At 37.6% G+C, this 13,786-nt stretch overlaps 2 protein-coding genes across 3 annotated transcripts in view; both read right to left on the bottom strand.

The window, feature by feature from the left end:
* Positions 1–612: 612 nt before the first annotated feature.
* LOC135463575 (E3 ubiquitin-protein ligase UBR5-like) lies at positions 613–13,606 on the bottom strand. Its single transcript, XM_064740878.1, has 10 exons — positions 13,457–13,606; positions 11,719–11,785; positions 9,431–9,678; positions 8,749–8,879; positions 7,548–7,769; positions 6,865–7,093; positions 6,035–6,160; positions 5,092–5,236; positions 3,989–4,074; positions 613–2,817 (listed from the first exon to the last, which is right to left on the bottom strand). Exons 2-10 carry the CDS (start codon positions 11,741–11,743, stop codon positions 2,605–2,607), a joined length of 1,425 nt encoding a protein of 474 aa, XP_064596948.1. The 5' UTR covers positions 11,744–11,785; positions 13,457–13,606; the 3' UTR covers positions 613–2,604.
* Positions 13,498–13,786, bottom strand: part of LOC135463573 (E3 ubiquitin-protein ligase UBR5-like) — a 44,964-nt gene continuing 44,675 nt past the window's right edge. For both annotated transcript variants that reach the window (XM_064740876.1, XM_064740877.1), the window contains exon 44: positions 13,498–13,635. The gene's annotated coding sequence lies outside the window, so the exon portion shown is untranslated. The remainder of the gene's footprint in view (positions 13,636–13,786) is intronic.

The raw sequence follows: 13,786 nt of genomic DNA, 5'->3' as shown, positions 1-13,786 counted from the left end.
TGTCAAATAAGCGAAGGGAGGCATCATTCTATAGTACCAGTATCTTGGCTCGTATCTTCCTTCTGGATTTAACACTTCTGCCAGTATTATTCTGTTTAAAAAACTCGCTTTAGAGGTTTTAGATTTACTGTATAATAAAGCTTCTCGAGTAACCACCAACCTGTGACTAGCAACTCACATTTCCACCTGCAGAATTAGCTTAATATTAATTTCAATTTGGTTGCAAACAATTTCTACATGCATTTTAATTTCTCAACCTTTTCGCATATGAAAGAGCAAACTTCAGTACAATTTATGCACATTTCTAATTTGATTTCAGAGACAAAACTACATTGGTTGAATCACCCAGTGTCAGGGCTTCATAAAAAGTATAATTTTATCAGTCAACACAGAATAAAGCCTTTAGAATATTACTGAATATACACCTGGCAATCATGCAAAAAGGTTGAAGAATTTCAGTGTATGTATGCACAATCTCAGCTCAACACATGTAGTATTAACATTCGCCTTACACTTACTTTAACAGTTACTGGAATAAAATAAATACATTGTACAGGTGACCTAAATATGAAATATGAAGAAAAACAGACGAAATTGCATTTTTTTCTGATACTTTATTCATTTGATGACTTAAAGAGAATCACATTGTAGCCACATGAGTTGCCGGTTAACAGGACTACAGTCAGCCATCTTGATTTCATTCGAGCAACAGATATACATGAAGTCACCTTGTACCCCAATTTTCATTTCATGAAACAAATTTACTTCTACAACACTGATGAAATGGGGAAAAAGATGAGAACACATCATAGCGAGGACTACAAAATTAACATAGATTTTAACATGGCCATTTGACAGTTCCATTATTTATTGAGAAGATGCCTAATTCAGAGAGAAACATAAATGATTTCAGTTACTTTTCAAAACCAGAACTGATTTACTTCTTTCAAAGAACATTTGATAATATGGATATGACATTTAGAAGAAAGTGAACTTCACACTGAAACTTTCGTACAAACCGAAATTTATCTGGGATTTTTCTGAACCTACCTGTGTCGTCAGTGTTAACAGATTGAAGTAATTTCCATACATAGTTTGAGCTTACATCTATTTCCAGGCTTCTGATTTGAGGTGTAATATCTATTCTCCGTTTTTGCTAGAAATGACTAACTTACAATACACACAGAACCTTGATTAATCTGTAAGACTGAATTAAGGCTGGTTCAGAGATGGCAGAACCAGGGCCATATCTAAAAAAAAAAACAAAAAAACTAAAGGCTCTGATCCTAAACTTGAAAATGCTACAAACTGCAACTCAAATGATTCTTTCTGATGGCTTTAAAGTCTGTGGATGAAAGAAGTTTGTATGAAAACTAAATTTTTTATTGGTAAGCCATCACATCTTTTGTTCAATTTACATGTACATGTAATAGCTTGAGCTTGTATTGAGCTCAATGTAACCGTTTGGGAGCCCAAATGTTTTCCAGAACTAAAATGGTTCTAGATATGGCCCTGACAAGTGTCAATCCCATGGAACCATTGATGCCAACAGCAAGTTTCCTTTCCAGACAGTTACAAAGTGGAAGTCTAGACAAATGTTTCTTGTCACTTTTTTTTCTGGTAAAAAATACCACACCAACACAGCTGACAACTGAATCAGTTACTGCAAGATTCTTCACAGCAAACCAGAAGATATCCAACACTTAACGTTTAAATTTAATTGTAAATTCAGCGATTAACACCATCTTTGCACTTAGCCAAAAAAGCCTTGTCTATAAATTGATAACTGATCACACTATCTCAATTAACTTGAATTTCAACTGCCACGTAAAAGGAATTTGTGCATTTCATTTAAGAATTTTGGATGGCAAAGTTTTGAAGTCTCCGTAAAATGGTAATTTAATAGAACACATGATGGCTTTATAACACTGTTCGTCTCTCTCAAATTTAAAGACACTTAAAACTTGTACCTCAAGGTAAATAAAGGTAGCTAGAATTCAAAACAAAACAAGCCCTTTCTTTCAGCTTTTCACAATTCTGCACATATGCTTGGACATAAATAAAACAAGGCACAAACATTCTGACTGAAAACTGATCCATTGTTCAAAGTATTGGCTGCTTGCTGTAGAAAGACCCCATCATCAAACATATATAGCCAATGACAATCATTGTAACAAACACAGTTTGTTTCAGTATCCAGAACATGATTGGTCAGAGATTGTGGTTCATGTACTAGTGAAGCCTCCAAAATCGAAGACTTGACAAAAATACGAATTGATCCTTTAGTCAGTCATAATAGCTATCAGCTTTTTCTCCACACGAATAACATTCCCCCACTCCAATACTAAACTTGACAAAATACAGGGAGAACAGCATAACAAGGTTGAAACGAAAAGCTTTTACAACAGTTCCGGCTGCAGTTATGTCCCTTGTAAGACCTCTTCACTGTTTTCTGCAGAAGCAGGAATCCACCAGCTAGACACTGGATTTTCCTAGACCTGGACATTACACTCCCAGCGTATCTCCCTTGGTTGGAGCTTTCAAGTGGCATTCAGATATCATTTATTCCACAAATCCTCCATATTGCAAAGTCTCAAATCTCCTTCAAACAAAGCCGAAGGCTTTTGTTTTAATGGCCAGCAGCAGCTTGCTCTTCAGGATGAGCTTGGTAGAGTAGAGTGGAATATACAGGCGTGATATACACGTGTTGGCTGTAGGTAGATGATCGTCATCTGCTGGCCGTATTGTAATACTAGGCATGGGCTGGAACCCTTCCTCACTGGCCGGTAAGGCTGGGCTTGACGTCCAGAAATAAACCTGCAAGACACATAGATGATAAATACACATGGCGTGGTGTTATACCTTTTTTTTATACTCTTTATTGCCATATTTGTCAATTTATTTATTTCTTCTTGTCCTTGCTCCAGATTCTCAAGAATGCATGCCAAACCAAAGGCATAACCACTGAAAGTATACCGAAACCAAACAGATGATTTCTGTACCTATCCTGTTAAACTGACTGTCAAGTGAGGAATAACCGTTTTATTCATAGCCTGTACTTCTTGTTCTTTGTTAACGGCCCAAGGTAAGTCATGCAGACCAGAGGTCAATATGATTGACATTTCAAGCCGATCAGTGTGATGGCCTTGACAAAAATTTAGGATTATCAAAAATGCTTTAATGGTGTGAAATGTGTTAGATTCAACTTAGAAAGATGCAAGTGAGTGATATACAACAAACAATCATTCATGTGTCTGAAATCAGGAATATTTATATTTTTTTTACAATGACCTGTGCTCACTTTCTGGTCATCGTTCTCATTTTGTGCTCTTAAAAACCAGGGAATGACCAAACATCTTGACCCCTGCTGACCCGAGAAAAGCATATTTAACTGAACAGCACAAACGAGGAATCAGAATTTTTGGTCAATCCCACACTAGCCTTAACCAGTCACCAACGAATTCTAAAATTCCAACAAAATACATGTACAAACAGTCTGTCTATGCCAGGAAAAAAGGCTTTTGATGTAGATGAAATCCAGGCGATAGTTAACTGAAAGCCTGCTAGAGATGAGCTAATGGCATTCCACAGACAACCAGGGGATTGGCTGGAATTTTTATTCACCCATGATATATCAAAACACACAGCATAAAAATAACAAAATATGGTAGATTGGCACACTCTTGGTAGCCATAGTACTAGCTACAGATGTGCCAGACTTACCAGATCCTGGCATTGATGGATGTTAGTACTAGCCTCAGACCTGCCAGATTTACCAGATCCTGACTTTTATGGCTGTTAGTACCAGCCTCAGACCTACCAGATTTCAGAGATCCTGGCATTCATGGCTGTTAGTACTAGCCTCAGACCTGCCAGACTTACCAGATCCTGGTGTTCATGGCTGTTAGTACTAGCCTCAGACCTGCCAGACTTACCAGATCCTGGCGTTCATGGATGTTAGTACTAGCCTCAGACCTGCCAGACTTACCAGATCCTGGCGTTCATGATTGTTCATTTTCTCCACCACCGACCAGAACCAACGCTTGAACCTCTGAACCTTCTCGCTGTTCTCACCTACAATAGGCAAGAAAATAACAGGCCATACTAAACTGCTCCTTCAAATACATGTAATACTCATTTCAGTTATTTCACAACTCATTAAGTTATTTCACAACCCATTCAGTTATTTCACGACTCATTCAGTTATTTCACCACCCATTCAGTTATTTCATGTCTCATTCAGTTATTTCACCACCCATTCAGTTATTTCACAACCCATTCAGTTATTTCACAACTCATTCTATCACAACTCATTCAGTTATTTCACAACTCATTTCAGTTATTTTACAACTCATTTCAGTTAATTCACAACTGATTCAGTTATTTCACAACCCATATGTTGACTTCATCTTTTTAAGTTATTGAATGAATATGTGGTGTTTTATTTACAAATTTACATCAGCACATATTTATTCAACAACCTATTTATTATACAATAAACATTAATTATTTTAACTAAGGAGCAAACTTTAATAACCAAAAATGAAAATTTGACACAAAAATTTAACGTAGTTAACTTCTAGTAATTCTTTTATGAATTTCTCAAGGGTAAGTACAAATATGCAGAGAAAATTTACAGTGTCACGGAATAAATTTGATAATTGCGATGTGCAATGTGAAACATGCGAAGCAACTGCCACAATGTTAAATGATAGGAAAACATGGAAAGTGTATAATAAGCTTCAATTCTTTACAGAGCCTATCCGATTGTTTCTTTTTGTTTGTTTCTTTTTCTCTTACTGCTTTTAACATACTTTCTGTTAGAAGTGTTTTCCTTAAAGCTGTTGCTGCCTCACTGAAATACCATACCAAAAAAGCCTGAAGTCACCCGCTGCACAGGTGATTACAATGGCTTCAAACATGATGACATCTCGTTTCTTATATCAATTAATTTTCATCTTCATACTTTTACAGACATCTATTATACGTTGCACTTAAGGGCCATAAATAAACCATAAACAAGGCCCTTTTTTTTTTTTTTTACACAAAAGATCTAACACCAAATATGACAATAGCCAAGCTGTGACTCACCACTTTCGTCGTTGAAGGAGGTGTAACTGATGAGCGTCTGTACATTGATGTCGCCAACACCATTCAGGAGCAGCCTTAGGTCCTCTGCGGTTAAGCCCTCCAGTGTGTGGGCAGGGATCACGTCTAACACACCCATCTGTAAATGCTGTTTAAACAACATAACACAATGTATCAATCAAGTTCTGGATAGGTTTGAGAGAAAAGTCGCCTCACTACCAATTTTGCTTTTTGTCCCTTGTGCTTGCTTTTGTGCCACTTATCTAATTAACTCAATGCCCAAAGGATTTGGATCAATAAATTTCATTGTGGCTTAACTCCATACTGAAAGGGCCTAAGAGTAATTCAGAAACTGTGTCATATACAGCTGTCTTAATCCTCTAATGTGCAGTCGCTGTGAATTCAAGTCCAGATCTGGCTTCCTCTCCAGCCATATGTGGGAAGGTCTTCCAGCAACCTGCGGATGTTTGTGGGTTTCCCCCCGCACTGTGCCCGGTTTCCTCCCACCATAATGCTGGCCGTCGTTGTATAATTGAAATATTGTGGAGTACGGCGTAAACACCAATCAAATAAATAATCCTCTAATCATTTTTATTCAAGACTCTTAAGTATATTTTAACATCCAAAGTCAACAACATTCTATGTTCTGTCATTGTCTTCATCATGAATTTTGCGCGTACAAGAAGAAAAAGAGGTGAGTGTGAGCAAATTGTGGTTTTCTTGTTTGTTGCATGTTGCGGGTTACCGTTGCTTTCAACATACTCTTTTGTCACAACAATGTTGTCTCTTCAAAGCACCTTGGCATATTCACATTTGTCATGGCTGGCACTATCAAAAGTGCCAATTTTCAATTCTTCAGCCAGCTATTAGTCAGAACTGAACTTGGGTCTACTGCTTTACAAAGCTGACTCTCTCAGAAAACAAGTACGAGGTGTGATAACCATACCTTGAGTGCCTTCTGTGCAACCTTGAACATCCTGAAGTCTGCATACCTACGGACGTAGTCATGTACGTTCTGTGCTGTGACCTCTACCAATGATCCACCGGACACAAGGTCAGCCTGACCTCCGCCCTAAAGAACAAAAAGGTTGACATTTGATTGCTGCTAAACACTGTACCCCGTGAATACTAGGCAGCCTATCTCAAAAGAGAAAGATGTGAAGATTTCAGGTGAAAGAACAGATAAATCCCTTTCAATTTTTTTTATTTTAAATCAAATTAATTCTGTGTTTACTTCCTGTTTTCAGGAATGCATGCATATGAAGATAAATGCAAAATAGTTAACTATCACAAAGCTGAGAGAGCAAATGCAAGAATTCAATTCTTTTGCACCTGAAATGATGTATAAAAGAATGTTTTCTAAGGTTATGATGCTTTACATTACCACACTCTTAAAGACAACAAAATTTCAAATAATTTATATCCCTGCTAAACACTGACAAGTTCTGCATGCACCCAGCTCGTTTTTTTCAACTTCACTTGAGGGGTCACAAAATGAACCTGCTCATGAAATTTTATAAAAATGAGATAATGTTTAATTGAGCAGTTTTTGCACAGAAAATGAGGACTGATGACAATTACAAAATTTCTTAAATATGCAAATTTAATTAAATTTTGAGAAACTACGAAGTGAACCTGCACACAAAATTTTAGCAAAACTGGACACTATTTGAAGGAGCTAATGTACAGGAGGAAAAATGTGACAGACAAACAAATTAGTATCAATAATTTTTTTGTTTTTGAAGAATGGTTTAAAAAATTAAAAAATGATCTCACCTCTTCAGGACAAAGCTCTATACAGAAGTTCATGTCTAATGCCTGGAACATGATGGAGGCGTCTTTTGTTTGTGCATCCACTACAAGCTGGCGTAAACTCTCGTACATCACAGGGTCGAAAAACGCCAGGTCGTGCCAGCCGATTTTACGACCAAGAATAAATTTAAAGACCGGTCGCGTCAAAAATAACGGACACATTTCGTTCTGGAGTAAACACAAGCCTATTATCCTGAAAGATGAAATAAATGAAAGATGAAACAGAGATTTTTCAAAAGAAATACATTAAATTATTTTAGCTTCCACAAAATGTGAAGTATACTGCAACTTGGAGAGGGATAATATCTTGTAATGATGGAATAAAAGCCTCTTTATGTCACCCACAATGAACTATGAAGACAAATACTAACTAGACTAAAAGAGTAAATAAAAATAAATTGCAACTATAGGATGGGGAAAAAATATTTCAAGATCAAGCTTCTTTACTTTTCGATTCTTTTACTTTCTTAATTTGTAGCCAAAAAATTTTTAAACTATTCTAAAATCAAACTTTTCTATTTGAATCTTTCTTCAATACAAGCTTTATAATAAAGAAACAAACATTTTGCAAAAACAAATTCAAAGAATATGTCTTGTCTTCTACAGATAACAATACACAACAGCAAATTAAACAATCCAAAACTCACCTGCCAACATTCCTAAATGCATTTAATCGTTCCGGTGAATTCTTTCCTGGCCGTGGGAAGTAGAACCCTCGTTTTCCCGGCTGCCAAAACAAGGGGACATTATCCTCTATTTCATCGTCTTCGTCCATGTCGCTGCGGTGATCAGGCACACTCGTCTTCTTGGCTTTGTCAGCAGACAGATTGAAGATGTCCAGATCCAGCAAAGCGTCGGCGTTCATTTCTCTGCGGGGCACAAGATGATGTTAGCGTCAGTCTGTTATATTCATTTAATGGATCAGTAAATTTCCCCCCACAGAAATATGCCACTTTCATTTCAGATTTATGTCAGAAATCACAGTATGAATGCAAAATGACCAGAAGTTTTCCCCATGACAAAACTACACATTTTGCCTGATAATGAGCTCTGTTGGTCTTACAAAGCTTTTTGAAGTTTGCTTGGAAGGTAGAATTACATCCTACTGGAGAAATCCAAGTTTCAGCTCCAAAAGTAATACTTTACAATATTCACTTGCCTCTTAGAAAAAAAGAAAACTGACTCAGAGTCTACCTGACACTTGACTTTGCCTATATTTTTCTTATGACAAGAACTAAGCCACACAGGAGAAACTGTCCCTAAAAATTCTAGCCTAAAAGGATACAAGAAAAGGTAGATGCATTATGAGGAATAAGACTATGGTTTTAAGAAAAAAGAAGATATACCAAAAGAATGAGAAAATATCAAAACAGCAAATCCCCCCCCCCCCCCACCCAAAGTCGTTTTGATAGCTTTCACCACTGACGTCATCAAAGTAGGCTACTTATTTAGGAAAACTGTAGCTTAAAGCCGTTTTTCCACCCCTAGAAGAAATCCAAGAAGCCTTTATGTACTTTTATATGTTAGGCCACATCATACACTCCATATTAAGAAACAAAAGGCAAGCTTTTCATATATCCCTTTAAGTCCATGTGGACATATGCCTTCAACATATTGTAATTCTTCAACCATTTCCCATGTTTGCAAGGTGTTTATCCAAGCATATCCTGAAGGCATTATTCTGTGTAGACTGATAAAATTATACTTCTTGTGAAGCCCTGAAATTGGCCAATCCCAAAAAATATGCATAAATTGCACTGTTTCAGATGTGAAAGTTGCTGTTTCAGATGTGAAAGTTGCTGTTTCAGATGTGAAATAGTTGTGGAATTAGGGTATTGGTAGTCTGACCTGCCATGTGACATGATGACCTCCACCGCCTCGTCAACTCTCTGGCGCAGAGAATCTTCTGAGGCCAGCAACAAGAGCAGCTGTGCAGGAGACAACTCTAGTAACATCCCTGTGATCTTGGCTGCCAGTGACTGAAAAATAACAACACACCACAAACATGAAAACTGTGGTTGAAACGGAGGAAAGTTACTTTGTAAGCTATCTTTACAGCATTGAGAAAAAATAACATCTGTATAATAGCCAGTAGTTTTACTAAATAAATAGCAATTTTATCTTTTGTTTAAATATACAACAATTTTACATTTTGTTAAAATAAACAGCAATTATACCTTATATCAATGAACACACATTTTGGTGTTTGTCTGCATACACTCTGATTTAACCATTTGTCTCAACAAACCCAATTTTACCAATTGTCTCAATAGTAATGTTTTTTCTTGTACATTTTATCTCTATACACATTTTACTTTATTTGTATACACAAACTTTATTTTTTATAAAAACATGCACCAATTTTAGCCTTGGTCCTTTTAAAAAAATATTTCTTTTTTTACAATAAATAAATTTTTACTCTAAAAAACACTTAAACTGTCTGTCCTCATAAACATCAATTTCATCATCTGTTTCAAAAATGTTACCTCTAGTCTCAATAAACACAAGTAAACTGCTGTGTCAGACTTACCGGTTGGAGAGTTCGGACTTTAGGATACAGTCTCTCCCCGAGCTGCCTGCGATAATGTGAGAGAGGCTCGTAATTTTCACCACTAGGGGGCTCGGCTGATCCACTTCCTCCTGCTGTCCCAGCATCAGAAGGCATGTAAAATGGTGGCGCGTCATAAGACAGAGACCTACGACCTTCTCGCTCACGGCTGCGTTGTCGCAAAAGTTGTGATCTCTGGCGCTCCCGTGACCTTAATCTTTGTATTAAATCTGTACAAGAAAGGAAACAAGTTTACAACAACAGGGTTTAGCACTGATTCATTCAATGTCCAATAAATTACTATCCATATGTTAAACAAACAATTCTTCATGTATGTAAAAAACAATTAATCTTACATCAACAATTAATCTCTAATCATAAAAGAAATAAACAATTTCATGTGAAATAAACAATCTTACATGAAATAAACAAATAATCTCACGTGAAATAAACTAATTTTATCGGTCCTACAAACACTCTGCAGATACACCATGTTTATGCTAAACACATGCTGATTCCTTTAGTTACTGATTACACTGAATCATCTATCAAAAGCGTTACAATTTTTGTTTCTTCCCATGTAATGTGTAATATCCCAAAAATATTGTTTCGGCCTTTGCACCATTCCAAATATGAGCAACTATGATAATTTTTTTCCTGTACAGATACATTTCCAATTCCATCAATAATAAGGTCCATAAATTTGCTTTCCGCAATTTGAGTCCCTCAACAGTCACTTTGACTAATGCGTTTTCCAGCTCTTGGAAGCTGTCTGAGTGTGAATAAACCACTCCACTAATGGAATTACAGCCGTTGTGATCTTACAGTGACTTAAATCTGACCAATGCAAAGAGTCATCTACAAGACAGTCCTCATCTTTGCACTAGTCATTTTTCTCCTTTATGTCTTTGACATGAGTTTACATTTACATTTTTCTATGTCGCAATATAAACCGCATCCTGGTGGCTTGCGCTGTCTTTGAGCTCTTTTAGCGCAGACTTCTGTTTGTCCCATTGGATTTCTTTGCAGACTTGCAAATCTAACAATATATTATGTCACCACTCTCTGTTCGCAACCACTTAAACTCACTCAACCATTCTTGTTGGAGCCATTGGATTTTTGGGTTCGTCTCTCTGGCCTTGTTCATTCCTGGTTTGGTGCTATCTGAACCCACGTGCTGAGGGAAACAACTCCCACCAACATTGTCTCCACTGCCCTCTTTTTCTAAACTATGTCCTATTTCATCATTTGTCCTTTTACCCCCAACTTTTGGCCATCCTCCACAAAACATTAACAAGATTTGCCTGCTTGTGACTCACCATTACATGCGTTTAGAGAGAACGTTAATGGAGAGTAATGCGCAGAAAATACATTTTTAACCAACACTGTAGCTATTGCTCAACCGTGCAGCAACAACACACAAACTCAACAGCTCGTTCACCCAGCTGACTTAGCTACACATCACACTGCCGGGATTCAATGGCTCTTGGATTTATTAGCCTGACATGTAGGCCTACCCAACTTATAACATAGGCTTGTTTTCTTACTGGTCCAAGGGACCAAAGAACTTTTAATTTTCCAGTCCCGAATGATTTCTACTGGTCACAGATGGGAATTTACCGGTAAACAGAAACACTGCTGTAAACAATGAGATCTGTATTCAAACATGCTCTATGGTCAAGGGTCTGACAGACACAGTGATCTAGAGCTTCAACCATCGCGGCCAGTGAGGCCCTTGACAGGAACCCACCCTAATTCCTTTTCACATGTTTACAACACGTTTATTCAAGTATATTCTGAAGGCATTATTCTGTGAAGACTTAAAATTATACTTTTTGTGAAGCCCTGAAATTGACCAACCCAACTTATGTAGCTCTGCCACCAACATCAAATCAAAATGGGGCCTCCGTGGCTCAGTTGGTTAGCACGCTAGCGTAGCGTGATGACCCAGGAGCCTCTCACCAATCCAGTTCAAGCTCATGCTGGCTTCCTCTCTGGCTGTAAGTGGGAAGGTCCGTAAGTGGGAAGGTCTTTCAGCATCCTCCGAATGGTCATGGGTTTCCCCGGGCTCTGCCCTATTTCCTCCCACCACAATGCTGGCCGCCATCGTATAAGTGAAATATTCTCGAGTGCGGCGTAAAACACCAATCAAATAAATAACTAAATAACAAAATCAAATCAAAAAGTTCCATAAATTACACTGAAAGTTGTTCTTTCATACTGAGAAAGACTGAGGTGTTGGGGTAAGCTGTGATAGTTTGTATACTCACTATACTGTAAGCTCTTGCCCACCATCACTCCTTCTAATGAGGGAAGTTTTTCTTGTGACAAGACAGACTGAAAATGGAGAAGAAAGACACATTAAGGAGTGCTACATAAACCCGTCAGCTCTGCAGATCATTACAACAGGGAAAATTCCAGTTCAAACTATTTTGTCCCTAAAGGTAAACACAGTCCTACAGTATCAAAATGTTAGGCAACTTGTGGTTTAAGTCTTCAGCCACAAGCATCCAATGGAGTTTGTACCTTTTATTGTCTTCTACACTGAAGAGCTCTACAATAGTTATAGTGACTGAATTTGATCTATTATAACCTACTTTCAATAGCAATTTGCCTGCTCTGAATTATCTCCCTGGTTTCACCACAGTTTCAATATGATGTAACGCAAGATTAGGTTTTCAGGCATAAAACTACGGGAAGTGGGGCCTCGCTCATTAAAGCATGTAGTGACGAAAATTATGTCACCAGCTTAAAAGTTCGCTAAACCTGTCGGCTGTATTTAATTAAAGTCCAGTTTAAAAATCACCTTAAAATAGATTTAAAAATACGTAACATTTGTCCTAAGCCTTCCAAATAAGTTGAGAAAATTAATCAGAATTTGCTACTAAAGAGCTCGCATGTAGGAGACATGCAAAACCTCAGCTCGATGCATGAAGAACTGAAACTGTGAATCTGGTAATTTACGGTAATTAATATGCTCACACAGCATTAGCAATGGAACATTCCCCTTGCGTCATTGTGATCTATATGCATGTAAAACTTCAGGTCAATACGTGCCATATTTTATAAGATACCACCCCTAACAGTTTGTTTAACAGTGATTCTAAAACATAATACACTCAATCAGGAATTCAATCATTCACATTATTCAAAAATGTACACGCTGAACCAACGATGGAACATCCCCCTTGTGCTCCTATGCTCCACAGGTGAGCAAAACCCCAGCTCAATAATACATGCACTACTTTTCAAGATCCCTCCCTGACATTTAGTTTAGTAGTGATTCTAATACATAATAAACTAAGTCGGAATTTAAGTCATTTAAACACTGAATTAACGATGGAATGTCCCACTCGTGCTATTCTGCTCTATATATGCACTAACCCTGAGCTCAATACGTACTCGGGTTCACATGCACAGTACATGGCATAATTAATTATGTAACTTACAGTATTTAATATCCATACGCTCAATCAACAATGGCAGATCTTCCTCGTGTTATTGTGCCCTACATGTGTGTAAACCCTGAGCTCAATACACGCAGCACTCGTTGAGGAACCACTCCTAATATTTTGTTTAACATTACTTTTTATACACGATACACTCGTTCAGGAATTATGTAACTTACAGTATTTAACATCCACACATCAAATCAACACCAGAATATCCTCCTCGTGCTATTGTGCCCTACATGTGTGCCAACCCCGAGCTCAATTCCTGCAGTACTTTTTAAGATACCACACCTAACATTTTGTTTAACATTACTTTCTGTACTATTGGATGCCGACACCTACGCTCAGGGTATGACATAAGCTATGCCTGTACTTTGTACAGACAAGCTAAAAATCCATCTTAAAGGTAGGTCTTCAACTAGCTCATGCTGCTTTAGCCCCTAAACTTGCCATTTAGCCATTTTTGGAGGTCCCATCTTAAACTTACTTCTAAAAGCACACCTTTTCAATGGGAGAGTGACCTCAAAGAAGGTAATTTTGCGTGAGCCTATTTTACCTGAGCAATGGCTGTGTAGAAACTCCGCGCCACGCCGCTTCCTTCACCTGGCTCATCCTTGAACGACACCTTGACACGGTGAACAGCGAGAGGTGGACCTGTTGTGTTCGTGCGGCGTTGTACTGGGTGTTCAACTGCTTGAATGTCTGGGTAACCAGTGAGCTACGGTCCCTTTCAACCTTTTTGTGAGTGATAAAACAACCATTTTATTACAATCTGGACATTTTCTTTCGTGCTCATATACTGTAATATCTCACCCTTTCAATTAAAAACAAGACAAAAAAAAAAGCATTTTATTTATCTATTTACTCAAAAATAGACATCTTATCT

The sequence above is a fragment of the Liolophura sinensis genome, chromosome 3 (assembly GCF_032854445.1).
Source record: "Liolophura sinensis isolate JHLJ2023 chromosome 3, CUHK_Ljap_v2, whole genome shotgun sequence".
NCBI classification, from domain to species: domain Eukaryota; kingdom Metazoa; phylum Mollusca; class Polyplacophora; order Chitonida; family Chitonidae; genus Liolophura; species Liolophura sinensis.
Note: the sequence above shows the minus strand (reverse complement) of the source record. Positions and strands in the feature narration are given on the sequence as shown.